The sequence below is a fragment of the Aulonocara sp. 'chitande type north' Nkhata Bay genome, linkage group LG8, assembly GCF_057382095.1.
Source record: "Aulonocara sp. 'chitande type north' Nkhata Bay isolate Kocher_YH1m ecotype deep benthic linkage group LG8, A_spYH_male_GT1.1, whole genome shotgun sequence".
Taxonomy (NCBI): Eukaryota; Metazoa; Chordata; class Actinopteri; order Cichliformes; family Cichlidae; genus Aulonocara; species Aulonocara sp. 'chitande type north' Nkhata Bay.
Window position 1 is genome coordinate 22,470,516 of NC_141351.1, and position 26,984 is coordinate 22,497,499.

The window sequence follows — 26,984 nt, forward strand, 5'->3', positions numbered from 1 at the left end:
CAAATAAGGCATGAAAGCAATGCTGGCAGAAAACAGTCAATTTTGTGTATTTTTAAGTTTATATTTTTAATTCCCCACTCAATACGCTCTCGGTGCTGGCATTTACTTCTAAGGTGACAGCTTGCATTAGAGTTGTTAAATTTGATATGTTTAAACTTCACAAGCAAGAAAGAGATGTGGAAATCACACATTTATTTTTATTGACTGCGTTTTCTTTGATAGGTTACAGTAATCGAATTGATTCTCGTATCTGTGTTCTGTTCGATGAGTTGCATAAAACACACTTTGCAGTAAATCTGAACCGAGAATAAAAGCATATTTATGCATATTTATTCATGCATTTTCTGTGCCACCAAGTAAAGGCATGTAAATTCCCCGTGTCAACGTGACGCAAATAGTGTGTGCTGCAAGGCTTCGTTGAATAACATCACTAACGTATGGCTTTACAGGTTTGCATATAAAACATATCCCATGCCTCAGTTTAAGTGCTCGCTGTCACTGACAAAACTGGGTTGATTAAGTGCATGAATGTACACTATTAGCACTGAAATCTACTGGGATTCAGCAGAAGGGTTGTGACAAAGAGTTCAAGCAAAAACATCTTAGTTTCCAAAGATAACGTCAGCGACAGTAAATATTTCTGCACAGCTGGACCTGCAACTTTGTCGGTGGATATCAAAGCAGTTCTTGGTTGGGTGAGAAAGCTGGTGAGGCAGAAATCCACCTCGCAGCAGTGGTTGGACCAGCACGTTGATTTAACGGGGAAAGAGAAGGCAAATGAGCGTAAAGAAATAGCGTGGGAGGACAGAAAATGAGGAAAAATGGGAAAAGAAGTGGAAAGAAGGAGCAACATGGGCGGAATCATGCGTTGATAAACACGGAGAGAGGGTGAGAAATGAAGGAGTGAAGGGAGATAATGATGTACGGAGCAAGGGAGAGCTAAATGGTTCAAATTAAGAACACAGAAGGATTGGAGAAAAATCACTCCTACATTGTGATCATCATTAGTCTGTGGTCTACTTATTCTAGAAATAATATGGCTATGAAGTAGTGATGTATCTGAATTTCCCTCAGCCTTCACTGCCTAATTCTCCTTCAGGTACACAAGGACTTTTAATAAGCTGTACTGCTTACAGTATTGGAGAGCATCATTAACAGTGTAGCTCTTGTTCTGCTGCATGTGAACAGAGAACAAAATGTTTTAAATGACTGAAAAATTGTGAAAGAGGCTGCTGTGATAATGAAGACAGTTCCAAAAAGATGCAAGCTGTTGCAGTATTACGAGCTACCGGGGAGAATTTTAAGCTTCAGCTATGTTTGAGTTGACTGTTTGTGAAAGAAACAGTCAACCAGAACGACTCCAACCCCATATCACGACAAAGGGTGCAACAGACATGCCAGTTAACCGTGCCCGTAAAATGGGCACACGTGCAGATGTTGCATTTCCAGCAGGGGGAGATAATACATTTAAAGCCAAGAAGGCGGTAGTGAGCAAAAAAGTGCATTCCCGGGTCCTAAGTTACCAGAAACAATTAAGCTAGGCGGTTAATATGTATTTACATGTAAATGTGGTAATAATGTCTGTTTCCCACGATTACTTCTGATTGTGTGTATATTACACATTTTGCCGTGATACCAGGTTGAAGAGTCAGGGTGAGATTCTGAATGAATTTTGTTGGCTTTTCTATGATTTATTGTTTGCAAGAGATAAAACATGTGCTGGAAATGCATGAGAGGGGTGGCAGGTATGGAGAAGTAAGACCGAAGTCCTGCATCATTCTAGTGAGCAGCTGTTGTTCGAGGCTTCAGGCCGCCACATTGCTGTTGACTTACTCTCAAACTGTGGTTTGTTCAGGGCCCTCTCCCAGAGAGACAGATGTTGATTTTGGAAGAGCAGGTGCAGATGTTTGCTGTTTGGAGTAGAAGCTGTCACACCTGTGCCTATGTAAATAGAACATGTGCCTTTTTTCAGCTTTGAATATTTAAGCATCCCCCTCCGGAGCAGACAAGTGAAGCTAATGTGGAAGTGCCAAAAATTCTTATAATGGACACTTGAGGGAAGTCAGTTTCCACAGACTCCCGTGTTAAAATGCCTGGTTTTACAGCATGATGACTCCAATTTTGAAACTCCATCAATATGTATGGAGGGCAGGAGAGAGGTGAGAGTCTACAGCCATCTGTGAAACATGGTGGAGGATCTGTCATAAAGTACCATTAGACTTTGAGTTCAGATCCACCATTCAGTGCCATCTGAAGAGCATCTGACTCCTAAACAATACATTAATGCATTTGTTTTATCCACATAGGTCCGCTTGGGACAATCGTGTGCCTGCTTTCTGCTTTATATGCTGTATTTCTATGTATGTTTGCACATGCAGCAAAGTATACACTGGGGAATATGATTATCTGTTTGGTATCAGGTGTTGCAGAAAATTGGAATGAACAAGAACCAAGCATTACTAAAGAAAGGAGGAAGTAACAGAGCGGAAACCAAAAACCATGGCACGAATACTGTTTAACACCTGATCCAGCTGTTATCCAGCTGTTATCAGTTACAAATGGAAGACATTTTAGTAGTCCTAAGTGTAGCTCAAGGTTCCTCAGCACAGCTGCTGCAGTGATACAAATGGAAGTGGTTTTTTTTTTGTTGCTTTGTTCATGGGTAAATCAAGGTTGTTGTCGGCGTTCCTGATGCTCAGCGGCGTGAGAATACTTGATGCCCTCTGGGATTGCCCACGTTGGGAACATTTACTGTTAAACTGAGCAGAGAGAGGTGTTGCACTAAATGGAAAAGGGTTGTTTGCTCCTCGAACAGACATTGCATCAGCAAAACAATGACTTCACACAGAAAATGAATAGCCCTCTGAGCCTATGGTAGGCACTTTAAATGTAAATGTGTTCATTTAGGTTGAACGACACACGCAGTTATATAACGTGTATGTTTCTATCAAAGCATTCTGGTAACTACAGGAGTTCAGGACCATGACCGCCGACACTAGAAAACAATAGTAAATGTAATAAAGTCCATTAACTCCTTTTCTAAAGTTATGATGATGATGTAATAAATCACACCGGCATAAATTCAGCTACATATAATGAAATTATTCCAGCATATTTTAAATGTAAGCGATGTATTTGCTAAAATGCCGGTTCTCTGCCATCCTTTATTATTTCCTTGCCTGTGTCTTAGTAATAAAACTAGCAATTTCTATGTTTTTCAGATTGTCAACAAATCACATCCAAAGACAAATCAGCACTGATCCAACTAGAAGTATTGTGCCTGATTCTGCTGTTCTTAAAGAGCTCCATTGTTGTCAGAATTTATTACTAACACATCAGTGAGCCTCGCTGTTGCACTGGGTGACATATTCCTTCATTACCATGAGCACACTCTGCAGTTTAATTCGAGTCAGTCTCGCATACACGATTCTGAGAGTTGAAATACTCATTATAGCACCAAATGTGTATTAATGCAACGGTGAAAATAGTGCCAATCACTAGCAATTTACTCCTGCTTGAATTATGCTTACTAAAACCTGCAATAAACAGGTGTTTTAAATAATTATTGTGCTTTTCTTTTCTTTTTTTATTTATTTATTTTTCCTTTTTTTTTTTTTTTCACCATCACAGGAGGAAAAATTTTACTCCGATCTCATCGTCCCAGATCCTGCATTCTTAGCATATTTCATGCTATGACCATGACTTACAATGTCCTGAACAGAGGTGCCAATATAAAAAAAACAAAAACAAACAAACACAACGAAATAGGCCAAAGGAAAAATGCAGGATTGGTCCCTTGACGACCATGAATACCTGTACACCTTGTCAGCTAAAACCAAAAGTTTGTTTAAACTAAAGCGCAATGAAATCTATAACCACAGCTTATCTTTCCTCACATGTTTATTCGGCACACGTCGTAACCAAATGTGCTGGAAATCACTCAAAAACTTCTCACAGTCAGTGTCACCAATCAAAATTCAGAAAAATCTAAAAAACTAAAAATATAATATTTGCCACATTTTTATTATTTAAATGTTTTTAAAAGGGTAAATGTAACAAAAATTTGTAAAGAATTACAACTTGATAAGTGGATTTCAATTTCAATTACTGACTTAAAAAAAAAAAAATTAAGAGTTACACAAACGGTGTTCATGAGAAAAACAAAAATTTGCCTCATTTGTAATTTACAAATAGATCAGATAACTTCCAGCTGAGTCTCAAATGCATGATTATATCTACAATATGAGGTAGATGAGGACTGAGTCACATTTAACTCTATGTACATGAGACTTATTGGGCTGGGATTCTGATGCATTTTACAATTAAAATGCATCAGTTTACAATGAACAATTATGACCTTTAATTTGTAACCATTTTTTACTACATCCATCATTTTCATTCAGTTTTTGCTTAAAATGTTATTGTGCTGACAATGTAGCGTTCTCAAAGTATCACAAAAAGTATCAAGTAAGTATCAAGTAAGTATTCAACTATCAAGTGTGACACACTTGGCATCGCAGGGTTTTTTTTTTTTGTTATTCTCTTTTTATTAAACAACCTATATAAACACAAATAATCCAAAATAAACATATAATCAAGAACAGATGTAAATAATAAAAAAATAAATAAATGAAAATAAGAAAAACAGACGGGTGTACCCTCTAGTGTGTATGTACTCGCACACACATATTCACTCACACACCCATATTCTTAAGCATACATACACATACCTACTTACATATGTGTTCACTTGTAGTCTCATACATACTAACACATACATATAAACACATAACGATTCAGAAATGTGGCATATATAGTTACAGAGATTCAAACAAGATCGGGTCTCCTTAACCGGATGTAGTGTTTCCATTTACCCCAAATTTCACTAAATATATCAAACTGGAGTCTTTTAATGAAGGTAATTCTTTCCATTTTAAACATCCCATGTACAGTCTCATGCCAATCACCCAGTGATGGAATTTTCACACTAAGCCATTTCTTGGTAATAATTTTACGGGCAGCCAAACTCAGGATACCATACAACTGCTTAGACATTTTATCTACATTTACTGAGTATAAATATCCAAACAAAAGTTCGTCCCAATTAAAGGGAAGCTGCATACCAAAAATAATCTGCAACTCAGAGTGGATCAATACCCAAAAAATGTTGATCCTTGGGCAAGACCAGAACAGATGAAAATGTTTTACTCCTTGGGCCCCACAATTTCTCCAGCAATTAGAGTGATTAAAATAATGTTTACTTTGTGCAGGGGTAATAAAAAACCTACAGATACTCTTCCAACCGTAACATCTCCATGTATTAGAACTAGAAATTCTCCACTGAAAAGCGCACTGCTCATACCAAATGTTATCTGATATTGCTATATTTGTTTCATTTTCCCATTTTTTTTGATGTAGGTAGTATTCCACTTCTTAACCTCTTGTATACCCTTGTACAATCTTGAAATCACCTTAAGGCCTGTGTCAGCCTGATAAGCCTTGACAAATATACTCAGAACAGGTAAAGAAAAAAGATCTGTTCTCTTAGGTATAAAATTATATAGATGATGCCTAATTTGTAAGAACCTAAAAAAGTCCGTTTTACTTAACTGGTATTGATCTTTTATTGATTGGAAGTCCCTAAGAGTTCCCTTATCGTAAAACATACAATATGCCGTTAAACCTTGTCCAGACCATTTTTTATATCTTACGTCTAATTCATTAGGTAAAAAATCACTGTCAAAAGCGCACCATCTTAAAATCCTAACCTCTTCAATCCAATCATTCTTATTAAGAAATTGTAACCAGAGTTTTAAAGGTACGTTAATCCATTGGTTTCCTTGATGAATTTGTTTTTTAATAAGTGTCACATCCCCTAGAATTGCCTGAATTGGAGAATCTTTTAAGGTCACTGTTTCTAGTTCTTTCCATCTCGCTTGATAATCTACATTACACCAACACACTAATGTCCTCAATTGAGCAGAAATATAATAGTCTTTCAAACATGGGAACCCCAACCTAGAGCTGGGCGATATGAGATTTTTTCATATCACGATATGTTTTTTTCATTTCAGGCGATAACGATATCTATCACGATATAAGCCAAATAACTATATTTGTAAGATTTAAATGTGCCGTTGCTCACAAGTAAAATGTGAAATAATCAGCAGCTTGTTTTTAAATATTTATTTCCCATAATAAGTTCAACAGGGTAGATGTACTTAAGGAACATGAGACTTTTTCAGATAAATAAAGGCAAATATTGCAAACTACACAAAAGACAGCCGCTAAAGCGTTTAAGTTTCAAAATAGAACAAATGAAACAGACTAAATTGTCAATTCCACTTAGAAACAAAATATTAATTCTAAAAATAAATCTTAGTTTGTTTTACAGAAGAACAGACAAAACTGACTAACTTTTGTCAGTATCAAATAAACTGAGAACTAAAAGGAAATTCTCAATCTCTCCTTGTTGTATAGCTGAGCTTTTCAAACAGTTTTAACAGTTACTTTAGTCTGACAAAAGCCGAATGACGAATTAGCGCTTCCAGTCAGAGACTGAGGCTACATCCACACGTACACGGGTATTTTTGAAAACGGAGATTTTCCGTTTTCGTTTTAAAAAATAATCCCGTCCACACATAAAGGCAGAAATGAAGGAAAACGCTGCTATGAACATGCCAAAGCAGCAGGTGGCGCTAGATTCCTAACCGTGCAGAAATGTTGGCCAATCAGAAGTCTAGAAGCCTCGGTGGGAAAAAGTAAACAAAGCTGGGGCATAGAAGCAGAACCGAGTCGTATGTGTGGAGGGACAGTAACTGTGTGTATATGTAAGCATTTAAACACTGCAGAGAGTAGAATTAACAGAAACAGTATTGTAGAAATTCATTTCACCGAAACAATAACGTGGCGCACAGTGTGACGCATGCACCAGTTTATTGTATTTCCAGACTTGCTTTCGGCACAATTTACAGTGCACGCTACTCTGTTTTTTGTCAGACTTGAAATAGCCGAAATACCTTCAAACTACGGAACTTCTATGGCTCTTCCGTTCGATAATCTCTCCGGCATTGGAACCATCATCTGTTTTCTCTTCGGTCACGCTCGGTTGATTTTTCTAGTCGGCACACTCATTTCCTCCATTACGCGCTGGCTCCATTACCCGCTGGCTGCTTCCCAAACAAACACACGTGCGGCTTGGCACTTGTGCTGTACGTAACAAGTCACGCGACGTGACGCTGCGGCTGTGATTGGTTCGGCTCTGCGCTACTGAATTTGGATCGGCTGACCTTTTTTTTTTTTTTTTTTTTTTTTTAAGAGAACAAGAGCGGCGAGGTCTATCGCGATAGCTTAATTTCTCTATCGAGTAAAAGTTATATCGCGATACATATCGTTATCGTTCTATCGCCCAGCTCTACCCCAACCCTCCTTTGTCTTTAGCCAACTGAATAGTTTGGTACTTAATCCGTGGTTTTTTCCCCTGCCATATAAACCTAGAGATTATTTTGTCCCATTCCCAAAATTGTTTGTCAGTTATTTCTACAGGGAGTGTTTGGAATAGGTAGAGCATCCTGGGCAAGATATTCATTTTAACTGTATCTATACGTGATTCAAAATTTAAAAATGGTAATAAATTCCATCTTTTAATATCCTCATTTATTTTATAACTTAAAGGATTAAAGTTTGCATTGTATATCTTAGACAGATCTTTAGTAATATTTACTCCAAGATACTTCATCTGCTCCGTTTCCCATTTCAAATTGGCTTTAGCCTTAATTTCATAATTGGGCTCATAGTTAAAAGTTAATATCTGAGTCTTCGATATATTTAGTTTATAACCTGATATTGAACTAAAGATCTCCAGAAGTGACAATAGCTTGGGGAAAGTAGTGTTTGGATTTGTCAAATAAATCAAAATATCGTCAGCAAACAAGGAAATCTTATGCTCTCGACCCCTAATCTTGACTCCAGTAATAGTATTGCTTTGTATTACACTTTGACTCAGGGCCTCTATGAAGAGACCAAAGAGTGAGGGGCTTAGAGGACAACCCTGACGTGTCCCTCTCTGTAGGTTAAAAACATTTGAAAGCGCCCCGTTAACTTTGATTCTTGCCTTTGGTGATTTATATAATGCTTGTATAATCCTGATAAACGATTGATGGAATCCGAATTTATCCATGACTTTGTATAAAAATTCCCAATTAACCCGATCGAAGGCCTTTTCTGCATCTAAGCTCATAAGGACCATCTGAATTTTATTTTTCCTAACATAATCAATAACGTGTAGTGTTCGGCGAACATTATCTTGCGTTTGTCTCTGCTTAATAAAACCAGTCTGATCCAAACTAATTATCTGAACAAGAATATTTTCAATTCTTTTGGCAAGAATGTATGTAAATATCTTAAAGTCCTGGTTAAGAACACTAATGGGGCGGTAATTTCCACAGTCAAGCCTGTCCTTTCCTTCTTTAGCTATTATAGAGATAGAAGCCTCATTCCAAGATGGGGGAATTACTCCCGTCTTTAAAATATAGTTGAATGATGTTCTCATCAAAGGAATCAGTACCTCTTTCATTTCTTTATACCAGTCTGATGGGAATCCATCTGGGCCTGGGCATTTATTCGGTTTCAATTTTGTAATAGCTTTTTTAATTTCAAATTCAGATATGTCCTTGATTAGGGTTATATTCTGTTTTTCATTCAACTTTGGTAAGTCGAATGAATCTAAAAAAGATATCATACCTTTAATATCCACTCTAGGTTGTGTATATAGTTCTTTGTAGAATTTTAGGAAGGCTGACTGTATATCTTCAAGTTTATACACAATGTTATTTGTTTGAGGGTCCTTTATTTTATATATTGTATTTTCTAATTGTTGTTTTTTTAATTTATAAGCCAGTAATTTAGCAGATTTGCCTCCTACCTCATAGTATCTTTGTTTTAAAAAAACCATATTTTTTTGTATTTCACTTGAAAAAATTTCATCGATTTCGTTTTTCTTCTTTTGTATTTCTAATTGTAAGTTTGTAACTGCGCTTATTTTATGGGCATCTTCAAGATATTGTAGTTGTGTCTGGAGTTTTCTTAAATGCTCATTTCTCTTCTTTTTTAAATTAGCGCTGTAACCTATGAGTTTTCCTCTTATCACTGCTTTTAGGGCGTCCCATAGAATACTTGGGGAAACTTCTTCATTATTATTTTCCGCTATATAATCTATTATATCTTGACTAATTTGTTCTTTCATCGTGCTTAGAATACTTGTATTTAATCTCCAGGATGTAACTCTTCTTTCGTATCCAAGCACTACTTCCAGGTACAATGGGGCATGGTCTGATAAATCCATCACTCCTATCCTGCAATTGATCACCCTGCTAAAATCTTTTTGGTACATAAAAAAATAATCCAATCTAGAATAAAATGAATGAGGGTGAGAAAAAAAGGTATAATCCTTCTTGTTGGGGTTTAGTTCTCTCCATACATCTATGAGCCCTACGTCCTTTAAGATTAATTTGATGTTTTTGGTTGTTTTATTCAATCCCGGAGCGTGTGGGTTTGATGAGTCCAAGGACGGGTTGAGGCGAACATTCCAATCTCCTCCCAAAATCAGAGTACCTTGTGCCTCTCCAACAATCAATTCAAAAACCTTTTTGAAAAATTTTATCTCTGATCCTGGGGGAGCATATACATTTATAAGAGTAATCAGTATACCCTCCAGGTACCCTTTGACTAACACAAACCTCCCCTCCTTATCACTGATTTCTTGGATGCATTCAAAATTTAACCTACTAGAGATTAGAATTACCACACCCCTTTTAGGACTCTGAGGGCAGGAAGAGGAATACTGATTAAATTTCCATTTCTTTAATTTATCATGTTCGAGCTTCGATAAGTGAGATTCCTGTATAAAGGCAACTTCTATTTGTTCTCTTTTTATTTTTGACATAATTTTACTTCTTTTAATATGGCTCCCCAGACCATTTACATTAAATGACACTATTTTAGTTACCTTAAAGGGCATTGATGTACGACCTTATATAATTCCAATCTCTGTACATAGCCAAAGATCGAAAGGTACTCCCCCAAAACAGAAAAGAAAAGAGAAAAAAGAAAAGAAGAAACCCCCCCCCCCCCCCCCCCAAAAAAAAACATTATACAACGAAAACATATAATCATGTTGACTTCCAAAAACATAATCGCTATATTAGCTATATTTGGTGAGGGAAAAACTCTTCTGTCCACTTGTGGAAGAGTGCCCTCTCCGGCACACAGGCCGAAAGCCCAGTGGTCTGTAGGGTCCAACTTATTGTGCAAATAAATGACCCGACTTTAATGTAATTTTATATGCCCTCTTTATAAGATCAACTAATTATATAACAAAACAAGTAAATCGAAATAAAATTCATATTCTCAGTTCATCTTAGGTCTCAATATTCTTGAGTTTACCTCTAGTATAGTGCTCCGTCACACACTTGCTGTTTATCCACTGTCATCTTGGTGCCTAAATATCTGAAGGCGTTCCTTGAAACCCAGCTTTGGAGTCGAGTTTCCACCTTTCTTCTTCGTACTTGTTTGCCAAGTGTGCTGTTTTATTTGATCCAAGAATGAGTCTCTGTCTTTCACAACTTCTACCGATAATCCCCTCTTCACCATATCGGTAGTCGCTTCGTGCGCCGTGTTGTATGTCACAATTCCCTCTCTGTAGAACACCCTTAGCTTGGCCGGGAAAGGCGTCTGGAAGCGAATATTGTTCTCTTTAAGCACCTTCTTCGCTGTCGCATATTCCTTTCTTCCTCTTTGTATCTCCGGGGCATAGTCATTGTCCACATATATCCTAGAATCCATAAAGTTGAAGCCCTTAGCCTGCCAGGCCTTCTTAATAATGTCTTCTTTGTTACGATAACTTGCGAGTTTAACTACAATTGAGCGTGGAGGGGCTCCTTCCGGGGGTTTTTTGCCACCGGCTCGATGTGCTCTTTCAATTCCCAACACCGTGGGGCGGGAGAGACTCATTGTCTTTTCAAATAGAACCTCTACAAAATTGACAACGGATGGAAATTTGTCCTCTTCCCCTTCCCTCACGCCATATATTCTAAGATTCTTGCGACGTGACCGTCCCTCTAATTCCAGTAGCTTAGATTCGCATCGCAACTGAAAATTTGCCATTTCAATTAGCAGCTCCTCCGAGGCCTGGATTCGAGTCTCCATTACGTCTATGCGTCCCTCTGCTTCGTCGAGTCTTATACCAATGCCGACGACCTTCTCCCTTATAGCATTAAACTGATCATTTGTGTCTTTTCTAAAAGCACGTAATTCTTTTAATATCATGTCCATCGTAGCTGGGTGGTCCTTCGCTGTGGCGTTAGCATCGGGTTGCTGGTCTTCTTCCATATTGCTGCTAGCTTGCGACGAAGCATCTTCTTCCGCTTCAGTACGTTCTCCTACATCCTTTTTCTTGGATTTTCTGGGCATTTCTATTCCTTGGTATAGTACCCCACAAAGATAAATCCAAACTTTTTATGTTTCGAGTTAGGTAAATTGGGGTAGAAAAAATGTCGGGAGCAACTATCCTACACAGCCATCACACGACCCGCCAAACCGGAAGTCGTGCTTTTCTTTTAAATGAAACTAGATGTTTGTCGCTCATTTTTTAAAATAGCTCTTTAGTAGAAGTGCGTGGGAAATTGTGGGCTTCACAGTGGTTAAGTATGAGAGCACTTGGACAGACTGAGCGTGGTGGCTTTTGATCTTTCTGACAGACATAAAAATATAGGAAATTGATGGTTTTAAGTTTAAAAAAAAAAAAGACTTTTTTGGAGCTAAAAGTGACCATATGAGACACAGAATGTGAAAACCTACTTTTATCCAAGAAGCAGATGTCATTAATCTGTCTTTGTTTATTTTTTATACATTTTTTACCTTGTAGATGTCAATCTGTGTCCATTTGTTAAATTATTTTAGTGTTATAATGATAGAAACAGATAAATAGTCACTTGTAGCCTGCTCATAAATGATTAAACCTCTGATAAAGAAACTGTCAATTGTAGTCCACACAGTGTTAACGCCACAGGCTAAAGACTAACAAGCCACCTGCATCACTAATGGGGCAAATTTCAGTGGTTAACTGACCACCTCAGAGGTGTGTCTGGGTTTTCCCTCATACCCGAGAGGTTTACTGGATGTGGAATTGACACAAAACAATGTATTATTTGTAGTTTATGCATAACAAAGTGTTCAATAAACTACATTTTTAGGTTTTTAGAGATATTTGAAGACAGTGAAGGTGAGATATCAAACCCCAACAATCAGACAATACCCTATGTGCAAGCACTTGGCGACTGTGGGAAGGAAAAACTCCTTTTTAACAAGAAGAATCGTCTGGCAGAACCAGGCAGCCATCTGTAAGGACAGGGAGACTGGTTAATAAGCAACAGGCCCTCAAAACAGGAATAAAACCTTCTTGGACCTGCAGTTTGTTCAATCATGTTAGGTGAAGCCTAATAGAAAGCTAGTAGGGCATGCTTTTCAAAGCTGCCACTCTAACGATGTGTAACTTTAACTTTTTACGGAAGTTGAATTTATATTATAATTGGATTTATAAATAAATTCACATCCTCAGAAGTTGTTATCAAGAAGAAAGTTAGCAACAGAGATGAAAACTTTGTTTTTAGGCTGTAAACTTGTTTGTTGTTGTTATAAAGCTGGGCACTTTAACTTGGGAGTCTATGGGGACTGACTTGCTTTCCGAGTCACCATCTAGTGCCTATTTGAGGAACTGCAGTGTTTCTGATTTAGGCACCGGCTGCTGTTTGCATTCATCTGAGGGATCTTAAATGACATTTTTTGAAAGGGTGATTTTTAAAAAGCGCTTCATCATTCTCCAACGTTTTGCCGCAAAACACGAGAAGATGGACAAACTTAGAGATGGATAGGCTGACCGACAAAGCTTAGTAATAGGCCCTCCCCAGATTTCACCGTGTGGGACGAAATTAGGAAATATGACTGGAACAACTTGACATGGAAATTCATTAATTAGTTTAAAAGCTCTGAAAAATACCCCCCTACTCCCCAATCCTATGAGTGATATCTGGGCCAAACAGAAGCTGCAGCTGATGTAAGATGAATCATTAATGATCACAGTGTGGACTCATGAAAAATTGCAGAATACAGCAGCAAAAACAAAAATCAAAACCAAGCAAACAAAAAATATAAACAAGCTCAATGTACTTTTGTCTTCTTGTTTACTTTTCCTCTGCAGTTCCCCATGATCAATGAGTTTGGTGAGGACACTAACTCCTACTGCTCATTTGAGAGCAAAGAGACGGCGATGCTGCACTCAGAAAACGGCAGCCTGCAGCAGAGAGTCAACGCCCTGACCCACGAGGTAAGAGAACAGACAAGACACAGGATTTTTATGCTGGTGCTCTATTTTGGTGGCGCGGCATAACCGGGTCTAAACCTGGCTACAGATGTGCTTATCGTGTAAACCTTCAGAAAACAAATGCTAAAGAAGGCGCGCCTTTTTACAAACACACAGGCATCACACATTTTTAAATTAGTGCACGCATAATGTGTGCACGCTGCACACAAGCACTAATTGTGGACTTTATGTGCTCCCGCTGTCCAAAACCTTGATGAATGGCTGTGCCCGAAATGTGCTCGGACTACTTGTTTCTCCTCACTTGTAACTCTCCTGTTTCAAAGTCTGTGAGAACAAGAGCGTGGGGAAATACAAGTGAGAAACGACTGACACAGGAAGGCCGTGGTAAAACTGGTAGCAGCAGCGGTAAAAAGAACTACACAGCAGAACAAAGGGAAGGAAATGGTTTATGGGAGCAGCATAAACGATTAGCGTGGGACATACAAGGTCATGGGGCGCTGATACCATGCAGTCAGAGTGATTAAAAGGCTCATGGCTGCAGGAGCATGCTCTGTTGGTACAAGACCCTGACCACAACCACCTATGCATGCTGACAGGCACAAACCTTATATTTTCAATGAAGTGGTGACCTCCAATAATCAAAGGCAGGTAGAGAAAATCGAATTACTGTACAGCCTATAAATTTACAGTTTCATGTATCATCACACAATCATGTGAACACTCGCTTTGGGAACATAATGATGCTTTCTTATGCTTTTTTCATTTTTTCTGCCCCCGTTTTGCGTATAATAATATTTTTCAGCTATTTCCTCAGTGAACCCTCATACGCACGCTCTGAGACACATCAGGGGTTTTTTCAAACTCCTACAAAATCTTTTCTTTTTATTTCACCTTTGCTTTGATGTGAGGAATTTTTTGTCCTTTACCTCTGAAACCAAATATACATAACTGTACTTTCATCACAAGGTCTGTAATTTCTGTGTTGGTGTTCCTAATTTTTTGTTTCTGACTTAGTCTATTTTTATTTGAACTTTCACCCCTTCCTAAACATAAATAAGCAGTTTTAGTGTCAAAGCAAAATGAAAAGCTATATCTGAAAATATACATTTTATGCTTTTGCCATTTTTGGTTTCATATGGGACACAGGCCCGAGTCTCTGGGTTAAAGTCCTGTGTTTGATCCTTTGACTTAGTTTAAGTGGACTTTAATAAAATGTCACTTTCGTCCACTATAAGAAGTGTATTAATGTGTTTTGCAGACAACAAATCATAATGCGTGTCCATTTTCTATGATTATTTGGGCTTCTCTTGCAGGATCCGGGCACCTTGCAGTTGCTAACCTGCATTAGTGGATGGCACAGTTAGCCTGTGCAGTGATTTCCATGACAGAAGCATGCCTGTTTTTAATACAATGCTGCCTGAGGGCCCAAAGATCACAGGGATCCAATACTGAATGTCAGCCTGCACAGATATTTCTCCAGAAAATCTGAATCTTATTATGCACATCCCATGAACTTCAAAAATACCTGATAGTTTTCTTGTGGTACATTTCAGTTTAGACATTTTAAACATTTTTTCCATATTCTATTGTGAATATAACATAGGTGAGATTTGCAGATCATTGCATTAGGTTTTTAGTTGTTTTACACAGCATCCCAAATCTTTGGAGTTAGGTTTGTTTTTTCTAGAGTTAGAGGTGAGGCCTTCTGTCCTCCAAATCGAGTCATGCAACAGGACAATGATCCCAAGCACAGCAGAAAGACTGAAAAAGGGGAAAGTGTTGCAGGGGCCCAGTCAAAGTTCAGACCTCAACCTCACCGGACTTTAAGAAAGCTGCAAAATAAATGCCTTCAAACCTGAAGCAACACTGCGAAGGAGAGTGGACTGAAACTCTGCCTCAGTGATGTGAGAGACCAACAAAGTCATACTGAAAATAATTACTTTAAGTTATAGCTGCTAAAGGTGCTTCTACATTGTTGTTTTTTTGCCACCAGACTGCAGAGATAACTTATATTTGTGAGTATGTTTGATTTAAGGATGCTGTCCCTTTAAACTGCAACTGTACGGCTCTCCAGGTAACCAGAGTTTTCAGCGTTTTCTCTCGTGATAGCACTGCCTTCAGCTACTGAACAAACCAAACTAACCACAGAAGGCTTCTGCTCTTTAAAGCCACAGCACACCTAAAAAAAACTAACATATATGATCTTCCTCTGGCCCGTAGCGCTCACTCTCTCTTTTTTAAATATCACGGAACCGCATAGCACCACAAAAAGCACGTTTATTAAACAAAAACGTTTTTGAGTTTATGGATGGATTTTTTCTTTTTTCTTTTACTGTACAGTAATACAGTTTTTTATTCCATTTAAGGACTCCACATTCATAACAAAGAAAAAAACAATCTTCCACCTTTTCATCGAGATTCTCAGAGTATTGTATTCTTCCTTTAGCGCTAAGTACTACTAATAACTGCTAACTGATTCTTTTATACTATTAATTACGAAGGGATACCAACTATGGAAAACAAACAATCCCGCCCACAGTATCTACACTGAAGTGCAAATGTAAAACGTGATAATGAATATATCTCCTTATTTTAGGAAACCGTGCGTTTGTGGGCCTCTCAGGACAGAAATCCAGCTCTGGAGTAATTCTGCTCGCCTCCGTCACGATGCTGTTGACAAGCCGCACTCGGAGGTGGGGTGCCCCCGGCCTCTCGGCCTGGGGCTCGGTCACTCAGGCACGGCTGGCTGCCGGCGGAGCTCACGGGCGCGTCACTGCAACTCCCCCTGGCTTCTGCTCCGCGGCTGCTGAGTGAGCCCTCATCTGGGACTCTCCTCAGCTCTTTCTGGGACAGTGGCGCGGCTGCCCCTCTGTTGGTCTTCCTTGGTCTCTTGTGTTCTGGGGGCCTCTGGATGTCTGGAGTTTTGATCTCCTCCATACCTGCTTCATGCCCTGGAGGACGGGGCTGTGGCCCCCCCACACCCTCTAGCAGATCATTACATGAAGGAACCTTTTAAAAAACAAAAAACAAGCGCGTCCATGCTCACAGGTGTACACACGGGTGATCACACCCACAAACTACACCCTTTTTGGCTCCTACCTCAAAGCACACTGTGTTCTGTTGATCTTATGTGCTGCACAATAATGTTTAATATTTAGTATTTACTGTCATATTCCCATATATCATTGTGATGTTGTTTATTCTATTACTCTTGTTCTCTTCTGCTTGTTTTCTTTTTTCTTTCTCAGCAGGTGATCCAGGTGATTGATATATGCATTTTTTTCTCCTTCTTTTTTTTCTGTTCATTCTGTTGGTTTTTGTCTTTTGCCCTTCTCCCCCGTCCCTCTTCTAAGCTGTTTCTCTTTCCCTCTTTCTTTCTCCCCTTCTTTCCCCCAGTCAAGTCTGTCCCATGTTCAGTAAGTGAAAATAAAATAAACAATAAAAGGTGAATCAAATGGACCATTATGGCAAGGCTGGGATGGTCAATTTGGTAAAGTAAATCCGTTGGGCATCTTTCTTTGCCTTTAGACAACAATTCTGATGGCAAAAGAGCCAAACGGGACAGGCAAAAAAAAAAAAAAAAAAAAAAAGACAAGCCGCACACGCCTTGGTGCCAGTTTTTTTCCCCCCAGGCATATGTTACCATAGACACACTGAATAGGCTTCAGTGCTCCACCACACAGCAGTGATATACCTTTGTCCTCTGTTTATCTCACTCCCTTGCTGCTGCTCCCGCTCTCATTTTCTGCGTAGTCCAAAGTGACCATATTTTTCCATATTCTTCAATAAAAGGCTCACTTCTGTGCCTTCATCTGCTTTGAAAATGAACTCATTTCTCTCAATTTGGTGCATGTCACTGCCCTCAGAGCTGTCTGTCTTTATGGCATCCAGTGGCATTCACCCCTCGTATTATGCCACACTGTAAGAAGATTAGATCAGCGACATGTCAAGAAATCCTTCTTTTTAACACACTTGAACATCCTTGTTTTGGAGATGAGGCAAACGCTGAGCTTTCAGGATTTCTGTGCCCCAAATTTGCTTGGTTACACAACAGTTTCTCAACCAACGCATTTGACGCCTCTCAAAATGAAAGCTGTACCCCCGTTTTGTTTGTTCTTTGTGAAGAAGTTTTAAAAGTTGGAATGAAGGGAAAAAAGTAACCCTTTTCCTTTTTACATTTCTTTCTCCTTTTCTGTATCTCGCTTCAGCTCCAGAAGAGAAAGGAGCGAGAGGAACAGCTGGAGGATGTGATCAAGGCTTACGAGAAGATTCACATGGAGAAGAACAACCTCCAGAGGGATCTCGACAAGATGGTCAGAGGCATTATTCAGTTCATTATTTTGCAGTAGCTTTCTTTGCGAGACATATGGCTCATTAAGTTTCGCAGCTTCACGTTCTGGTAATCGGGACCAAATTTAAAAAGTAAAACTCTTCATGGTTGACATCACTAAGACAACAGACAAATTGCAAAATTGAGTAAAGTGTGTGGATGGTGGCACTGACTTGTGTGTGTAGTTTCATTGTTTTTATGAAAGCTTTTATTTTAAAACTACAGATGTCTCAGATTCTGGAGTCCTGCATTGATTATGCTCTACTACATCATATACCATACTTCTAAGCTTTTAAAGAATGATCATCCGTGTGTGAAATGCAATGATTAGGGCGTTAATCAGCTAACAGTTAATCAGCATCAGTCCCGACAAAAGATGATCCAACAGAACAGATGAGGTTGAGATTTAAACTTAAAGCAGAAGCAGAGTCATTGAAAAACATTAAGATCTGCTGGTGAAGACGACGACAGGAAGGAGGAATGTCTGGAAACCCTTTGTCTGGTTGGGTCTTGTCCACATCTATCCCAGCCCAGTTCCATTTGAGGTCATTGTTTATGAATGGATATAAATTTTAATGAGTTAATAAAAAAGCGAAATTGTTGCCTAACATTTCCCGGTGGTTTTGAGATTAGATTACACTTCAGTAAGTGCGATTCCTAATCGGCTCTTACCTGGATGCAACCAAAGCCGTTCAGAGCTGATTGGATAATGCACCCTGGACGACAGATGAGAAGCAGAAACCTACTGCTACTAAAAATGTACCTTGCAGACAGAATCCGAATAGGAATAGGAGAGCAGACAGACCGACAACAGAAAAATGGGAAGATAGGATTCCGAATAAACAAGGAATAAAATAAGGAGGCAGGTGAATCTAATCAGTGGGACAAAAAAAGTGACAGGAAGTAAAACAAGCTCAGAGTGATGACCAAAATAAAACAAAAAAAATACAAGAACAAAGACTTGCAAGGAAATTTGGAAAAAGATTAAACACAAGGAAATATAAAAGAGTGCATCTACAAAATAAAGGTAAGATCCAAAGATGTTGCAAACACCCCAAACCGGACATGAATATATGACTGAATGTGGAACACATGTAGTTACAAAAATAAAACTTTAGTGTTTGCACTCATCTTAAATGAAGACATCTATTTAAACTAATAGCCATCACCAAAAGCAAAATCCAAAAGCTCACTTTACTTTAATACGTAACTGTCCTCAGACATGTTTATGAATTATTATAGTGAGTGATTTGTCCTTGGTGTGAAAAAGTCATTTTTCAAAAGTTCTCCTCTAGCGCTAAACAAAACTGCGTTAAGCTGAAACAAAATCATATTTGAAAAGATTCTATTCAGTGTTTCCCCAAAGAAAATAATCTCATTTTTTAAACACAGCAAATCAAGGTTGATCCAGATCCGCCCGAAGCTGCCAGCTGAACAGATTGGCTGGCTGGTCTTCCCCTAAATGCCCTCTATGCTAATAAACCATCTCATATGATAGTGAAGTCCATCATACAGAGAAGCCTCAGCAGTTTCAGAGGTCTCAGTGATTAAGGGATAAAGTGCACCAAAGATGTTGGAACTGCTTCCTGCCAACAGCTGAGACACTGTCAATGTCACCTGAAGCTGCAGCTCGCTGTTAATTCAGCTCCGTCTACCTGTTGGGCCTCATTGACCTTTATCTTCCATCCTTTCACTCACTTACTAACATAATATACAGAACTGAAAGTAAAGTGAGGATTCAGAAGCATAATACCATTAATAGTTTTTTCACAAGTTAATTTCAAAGGCGTTTTTTGAATCTAGGGATGCTTTTTTTCAAGCATATTAAAGAACGTGTCAGAGTTCTTCTGTGGATTTTGATGTTTTTGGTGTCGAGTTGAGGCCTCTGTGCTGACAACATCCACCGCAGGAGTCATTCTTCTTTATATTTCTAAAGATGCCTCAATGCTAAACACATATTGTTTTATTTACCACCCATGTGCATTGCAAGGAAGTATGCAAATCACTTTTAAAACACATGAACAAACAAAGAAGTCTTCCCTAAGTTCACACAGTCCCTTAGCTCAGCTCCACCCCTGCTTCCCCATTTCTAACCAACTAGTTGATGTCAAAAGAAACAAAAACTAAAATTGTGGCATCAACACAACAGAGGAATTATCTGCAAACATCACTGGGTAATGATACAAATGCAAACAAGTGATAACCAAGATTACCAAAAAAGCAAATGTTTCTTTAATCTCAGCTCTGAAAGGTACTCTGGAAGTGTAATTTAAATGGTGTTTTCTCTATCCATATTTACTATGTAACATTTTTAACCTAAGTAAATAGTTGAATCCCGGTGACTTTAAAGAAAGATTTGAATATGCGTTTGATTACAGACCAGTTTGGTGGAGAAACATGTTGAGCGGATCCTGAGCCTGGAGTCAGCTCTGAGGCAGAGGGACAACTCCCTGCAGAAACTCAACATGCAGCTGCACAGCAAAGACATGCAGTATCTGCAGCTCCATGCTGGCCCAGACGCACACAGTAAGTGATCCAGCAATCTTACTCTCTATATCTTCACTATGCATCTTTATATCTGATTTTGAATAAACCATATGAGCACTGGTGTGCATCAAATGTTTCAATAGAGAGAAATGGCAATATGGTGATCAGTTTCAACCACTCACACCACAAACCAAGGCTGAAATCACGATGCATTTATGAACTCTGACCTAGAGTTTATGGACCCAATTATGGCAATTACAAAACCATCCTGGTATGATTCAGCAAGCTTGTGAAAAACCGTGCTTATAAAGCAGGGAGTGCACTAATTTCTCTCCAAAAGTGCTCAGTGAATGGCTAAGTAGCTCTGGAAAGAATATGCCCCCATAGCTTTCTGAAGTTGGATTAGGATGCTTTGTGCCTGATCATTTATGTAACTCCAGCATTCAAACTCACATAATGTTTTTTGTCTGGGTTGCTGTGCAGAGGTGAGAGGAGCTGGAGTTTCTGTGCTGCTGACCCAACTTCATTGCTGACCCTCAGTTGGTACAAATGTTGAAGCCTGTTGAGGCAAATCATAAAAAATGAAAGCAACTCTCTTAAACAGAAGCAATGTTGATTTGCCTTTTTACTTATAGCATCTGTATTTGAATCAAAGTGTAGCTTATCGTCTAGAAAGGTGCTGAAATATTTATATCGCTCAAGTCACCTTTAAGGACTCCTTTTTATAGCCCCGCCACTGAGTGTAGCCATTCAGAACAACTGCTGATTTTAGTCACGATATATTGTTGCAGTAATTGGGAGAGCAGTGTCACGACAGGACAGAACAGAGTAGAGCAAGAGGCAGTGACAACAGGCCCTGGCCCTGATTAAGTGAGACACAGTAGGTGCTGAGATAGAAATGGAACTCCACCGCTATAAGCCCAACTGTAGGCTAAAGGTTAAAGCAACTTAAACAGACTACGTGATGTAAAATTTGCCAGTAGGATGCATAGAAAGGGATCAGCTGATTTACAGGGAGTGTGGCCTGACTTCTTCCTGATACATCCATCCATCAATCTATCTATTCTCTTCAACTTATCCTTATCGGGGGGGCTTGAGCCTATCCCAGCTACCATCAGTGGGGAGGCAGAGTACACCCTTGGCTCTTCTTACTGATTTAAAGTGTAAAAGAGTTTTTTTGTGCATTTTATTTACACAAACAAAAAAACAAGAAAACAGCTATCACTCTATAATATTGCTCAGCATTTTCCTGTTCATGGAGTCTTTGATCAAATCCAACAGTCTGTTTGAAAAGCATTTTAATTGAGGTCAGGTTAGACCGCAGCCTGTCAGAAAGACTCAGCCTGGACATTTTGTTCCTACTCCCCAGTCACAGAGAAAAGAGACCTGTAATCTATGCGTGAGCTGGTGACTGAAATTCACTCATTCTGGCTTCAGAAACATTTGCAGTAAAGTGACTTGCTCTGTAAATTTGGGGATTTATCTGTATTATTCAGCTGTTGCTTCCATCTGTACTGTTGAGTGATCTGTTTTGTGACTAGTGTGCATTACGAAATGCTGGAAAACCCTTGAGACAACAGGACTTATTACAATGCATTTCTATAGACTCTGCAGACATGGCAGAGCACTCCACTGTGCTTCTTAAAAAGTTTGTGAACAAACGTAGGATTTTAGATTTTAAATTCAAATTGTCTCAGCGAGTCAGTACATTATGTGACTGTAGCATCGAATTCAGGATAGGACACGCAGTCTACTTCTGCATGGAGGAGGATCTGTTGACTTAAACTGATCTAGAGTGAGTAGAAGCTAAACTCTGCCCTCTCCAACAATGTGGGCGGTTGAAAGATGGAAGAAATGTGTCACTGCCACCTCAACAGATGCCTCTGCTGATAGTATACCTTCATGAGGAGGAGGTACTACTTTGCATAGGCTTCAAATTACCTTAACGAATATTTGGAAAAAACGGTGTAAACAATGGGTTTTTTTTCCCTTAATTTATACGTGAGGAAGTGATGATTAATAGCTGCATATGAATGAGGAAAACCTGTTACTGCACATACGAGCGCTCTGTTGAGGAGGCAGGAGGAGCAGGGATAAAAGATGATACTGCTGTACTGTTACTGTCTTCTGGCTCAAGGACTGAGTCTGTGTGAGCGGCGCTGAATCACTAGCATGCCCACACAGATCACATCACCCAGGTACAAACTGAACGATGCTGCCCTTGGAAGAAGTCATCTCTTTTGCTCTTTCATACTCATCGATTGTACAGCAGCCATGGACAGCAGCACGCTGCATTAGTCAGGCGAAAACCACTCAAAGCACTGTGTTTTTTAGCGCTTTTACCTCTTCTCCTTTCTCCCAGTGCTTGACTGCCCGGCGTTGACCCTTCAGAGCTCCCGTAGCCTTGACGCCCTGTCCGACCTTAAGCTGCAGCGCCTGGAGGCCGAGCTAGAAGGGGCGCGGCACGAAGCCCAGGGGGCGTGTCAGCGGGAGGAGGAGCTGAAGGCAGAGTGCGAAAGACTAAAGGACGAGATGAGACAGCTGCAGAATAGCCAGAGGGTCAGTGTTGGCTTGTTTTAATCTGCTAGGGAAGCATTAGGAGGCTTGTGCACTGTCAGAGAAGCAGCAAACAAAAATACATTCTGGTCATGCATCCCCTGAAATGTCCTTGGAGATTTGTGATAAGCATTAAGAGAAATGAAAACTCTATTCTCCGTCCATTAGAGGAGATTCCTGCTGAATAATTCATCAAAATCCCCCATGACCTTTAAACACAGTCATTTTTTTTATCATTTAATGCCACGATTTTGTCTTTAAATAATGCATATCTACAGCTAATTAGAGTGTCCATAATTGATATTTATATATCGCAGTGTATTAAATGCAATGTGCATGATTTATATACATAAAAATAAACCATATCTGCAGTTTGCCTCATATTTAGAGATCCCTGTAAAGATCTCGCTGTTTAGTGGCAACCAGGGGTGGAGTCAAGGGGGTTTGGGTTGCTAGACATTAGGAGTCTACTTAGGTACAACAGGTAAATACTATTTTCTAGCTGAAGTCATTTTAGCGAACCGTCTCTTCACTAAGTAGTTGCTCCATGGCTGACATATCAGTGCAACCACCCATTAAAATTCTCTCATGACCTTTAAAAACAATTGTGAGAGAATAACCTGTATAACTACTGCCTCACGGTGTGCTTGTACATGTCAGCTGTGTCTGCACAATCCAGACAAAAATTAAGCATGCAGTTGGCCACAAATGAAATCCAAAGGACATCAGCGTCTGTGCTATGCCAATGTACATAATCTCTCATCCTAATCAAAGCTGTAACAACTGTCTGGCTTCACCACCGGACCAGAGAGCAATCGGGCCAAGTCACAGAAAGCTGGTGAACACAGTAAAGCATTTAGAAGCTTAGAAGTCAGATAATTCCCTCAGTTGTTATTGGTGTCAGCCAAGACCGCATCACAGAATGCTATTCTTCTATCAAAGAGTAAAGAAAGTCAACTTTCTGTCTGCGTCATATCTGTGATGGAACAGCATGGCTAAAAAGGTGGCATCCTCCACATACGGAAGCTGTAAAGGGTACCACACATAAACCACACACTGTATATAAAAATGGACTTAGATTCAGAGTCTGAAAAGTGAAGCCTAGTCAGAAGTGTCTTAAAACTGCAATCTCTCTAATGGCCCACAGGGGGCGACTCCTCTGATTTTAAATGAGAAATCTATTTGTATACAAAGACATCTATGGAAAAGCTACCCATAATCCCTTGATTCAACCCCCTGCTAAACAATTTCTTGAGGAGTTTGTGGGCTCAGTAGCTGATATGTATTTTGTAAATGATGGTCCCCATTAGTGTCCAGAGGTCGATAACGCTCAGTTTGATGCTTAAGAAGAAAGGAACTTTGCAAACTAATGGCATGGCAGCGGTGTCCATATCTTACATGCAATATAAGCCAAGAAAACCACCACATGTAGTGCTTGAATAAATAAATAATAATGGCACAAGCCTTTTGTTTTTATGGGTACACATTCTCTTAGCTGTGTTAGTGTCAAACAGGCTTCAAATAGACTCTTGCTGTCAGATTTTTTCCCCCAATATTCTACCAGCACCTGCATGCTAATCTAATTTCATGCTCTACTTCGGCAGGAAATGACTTCTCCGTGCAAGCAGTGTGATGTGGAGTGGATAAAGAAGGTGGGAGATGAGCAGTAAGTGACCACGGCAGATCTCTGGGAGGGGAGGGGGGGGGACTAAAGCTGATGAAGTAAATCTGAGGAGAGATGGATGGAAAGGAGGAAACTTAGTCATATGAGGAAGGAAGGATACTGGTTAAGAAACTCAGAGGAGGCAACAGTGAATATAAGAAGACTGATGCGAGGATTAGGAGAATGCTTTCACCAGGAGCTGCTGCTCATCTGTATTTTTACTCTCCCGCCGTGATGCGCTCAGGCCGACCTCCGGGGGCCTCGTTAGGCAGTAGACGAGCTCTCCAGCACAGCATTAATACAAGGGTATTCACGTTTGGACACGAACACTGCATGTTATGTATTTTCCGCTGTGTGTGCATGAAACTTTAACTCCACTGTTTGTGTGTTTAACATTTAATCAAGGAGGTTTGGAATGAAATTAGCCTGAGCAGCAGGGGGCAGTGTAAGCACAGCGTTAAGACTCCTTTCAGTCCATTTCCTCCTGTTTATTTAATAGAGACCCAGTTTTATCTTTGCATTTGTTCTTTTATTTTTATTTTATTTTTCCTCACATAAGCCATCGTGATAAATGCAGCTGGGAGTATTCATGGCCCTGCCTGTGTACAACCAATGAGAGAAATATGTTTGCAACTGAGGGGGCAACAAAGTAGCTTTTTTTTTTCTTTTTTTTAATAACCCCCCCACAGATTGTCCCAGGCATTGCATGTTTACAAGATAGAGGAGGTAAGGAAGAAAAAAAGAACGAGAAAGAATGACAAAAAAAACCACATCATGTTGGGCAATTGACTCCCACACAGCGAAACCCCAGAAGTGTTTCGATGGGGTTCAAACTGAAAGTAAATAGTTTGCCAGCAAAGACAGTCTTAGTTTTTAGCTTTTAACAAGTGTGTGGTAGAAGCCTACTGCTTTTTCCAAACCTTGGTCACCTTTTGGTTTTACTCAACAATATCACCTACTCCCACTGATATGCCGCTACTTGGTTTCCTTGTGCTTTTTCTTGTAATTGGGCTCATTTAGTGTAAACTGCACAGATTGATAGAAGAATTTTAGAATAGAACTGAATAGAATTTTGTATGTGCTGCGGAGGATATTAACACAGCATCTTTGGCCTTCTTATAATCTAGAGAGCAGCATGTGTTTGAGTTTAATTAGCTTCCCTGATATTTTTGTAGTTGTTGTAACCAGTGAACGATTCCATAAATTAATTAGCACCTTTAAATGCAAGAAAAGTTATGAAATCACCTTCCGGCAGTGCAGCCGAGTTAATTTTGCCATCCGTTAGTTACAAGATGTATCTGTTTTTGTCATGTTTCGCTTTTTTTTTAACCACTTCTCACCTTTCTGATCTTTTCCAAGTCAAAATTTTCATGATCGCATTTGTGGACTTTCGTTTGCCTCACTCATGACTGATAATACGTGAAGCAGCTTGCCTCACCAACCACAAGCCACACTGCAGAGACGCTGGCAGGCACCTGGCAGTAACCCCCCCCCCTACACATCACATACACACGTACACATTATGCTATACTATACTATGCTAATGTACACAGAGAGAATGACTAATTCATCTTCAGCTTTGAAAACGTGAGAGCTGTTTCCAATAAATCACAGCATAATGATTTTAAATTCAAGCGGAATTCCCGTTTCTTGTTGGAAATTCAAACAAGTAAAAAAACAATATTAACCAAATTCTGCAATGAATTCAAACTGGATATTTATATTTTTTAGTACAGCTTGTACAGCTAGTACAGTATCTGTTTATTAATTTCTTAATGAAAAATTAGACGCATGAAACACAAGTGTTTGCTGGTGCAAACTGTATTGTTAGCATCGCTGCAGCTTGGCGTGAGAACTGTTTGACACCTCTCTTTGTTTAGCTGAAAGTGCTTGAAACATAATGCAGAAGTACGTGTGTGTGTGTGTGTGTGTGTGTGTGTGTGTGTGTGTGTGTGTGTGTGTGTGTGTGTTTGGACTGCAGAGTGTAAAAAGCCCCCACCACAATTCAGTGTCTGTTAAACACCCACCCCTTAGGCGAGGTCCGAATTCTAGTTTCCCCATTTCTTCTAAGCGCAATAAATATCTTTATTTATTTGTTTATCTTTCCCCGAAACTTGGCCGCACACAGTGACAAGAAGTTTACCGCCACATCACGTGGACTACCAGGTATCTGCGTGTTACCTTCCGCCTCACGCCAGGTCCATTCTGTGAGTGGTTGAACAGTAGCAGCAGGTTTGAAAAACACGTTTTCTACCAAACAGAGAGGGTCGGCGTCCACGGGCGCGTGCGGTGATGTCTTTTTTCTCGAAAATGTCTAATCCAAGATCAGATGTGAAAATCAGCCCACACTCGTCTCCCACACAAACATATACAATGTACATACCTCTGTTCCTGATCTATTCACTTGCACGAGTCTTTTATCAATGCTGTATCAGCATTATCACACCCCTCCTACGTACTGTAGTGTACATGTTACAGTATGCACACATTTACTTGCATGCAAAGTGGAGAGAGAAATAAATATAGGTGCGAGCCAAAAGGAGAGACGTATGCTGGCAAACATGTGCAGT

General features: G+C 39.5%; 1 protein-coding gene across 1 annotated transcript in view; it reads left to right on the forward strand.

Annotated features, from left to right (window-relative positions):
- tbkbp1 (TBK1 binding protein 1) overlaps positions 1-26,984 on the forward strand; it is a 79,864-nt gene that overhangs the window by 35,635 nt on the left and 17,245 nt on the right. The window contains exons 3-7 of the mRNA XM_086304304.1: positions 13,256-13,381; positions 17,587-17,691; positions 20,087-20,234; positions 22,558-22,754; positions 24,356-24,417. Of these exons, the coding sequence (XP_086160430.1) occupies positions 13,256-13,381; positions 17,587-17,691; positions 20,087-20,234; positions 22,558-22,754; positions 24,356-24,417 (638 nt within the window). The remainder of the gene's footprint in view (positions 1-13,255; positions 13,382-17,586; positions 17,692-20,086; positions 20,235-22,557; positions 22,755-24,355; positions 24,418-26,984) is intronic.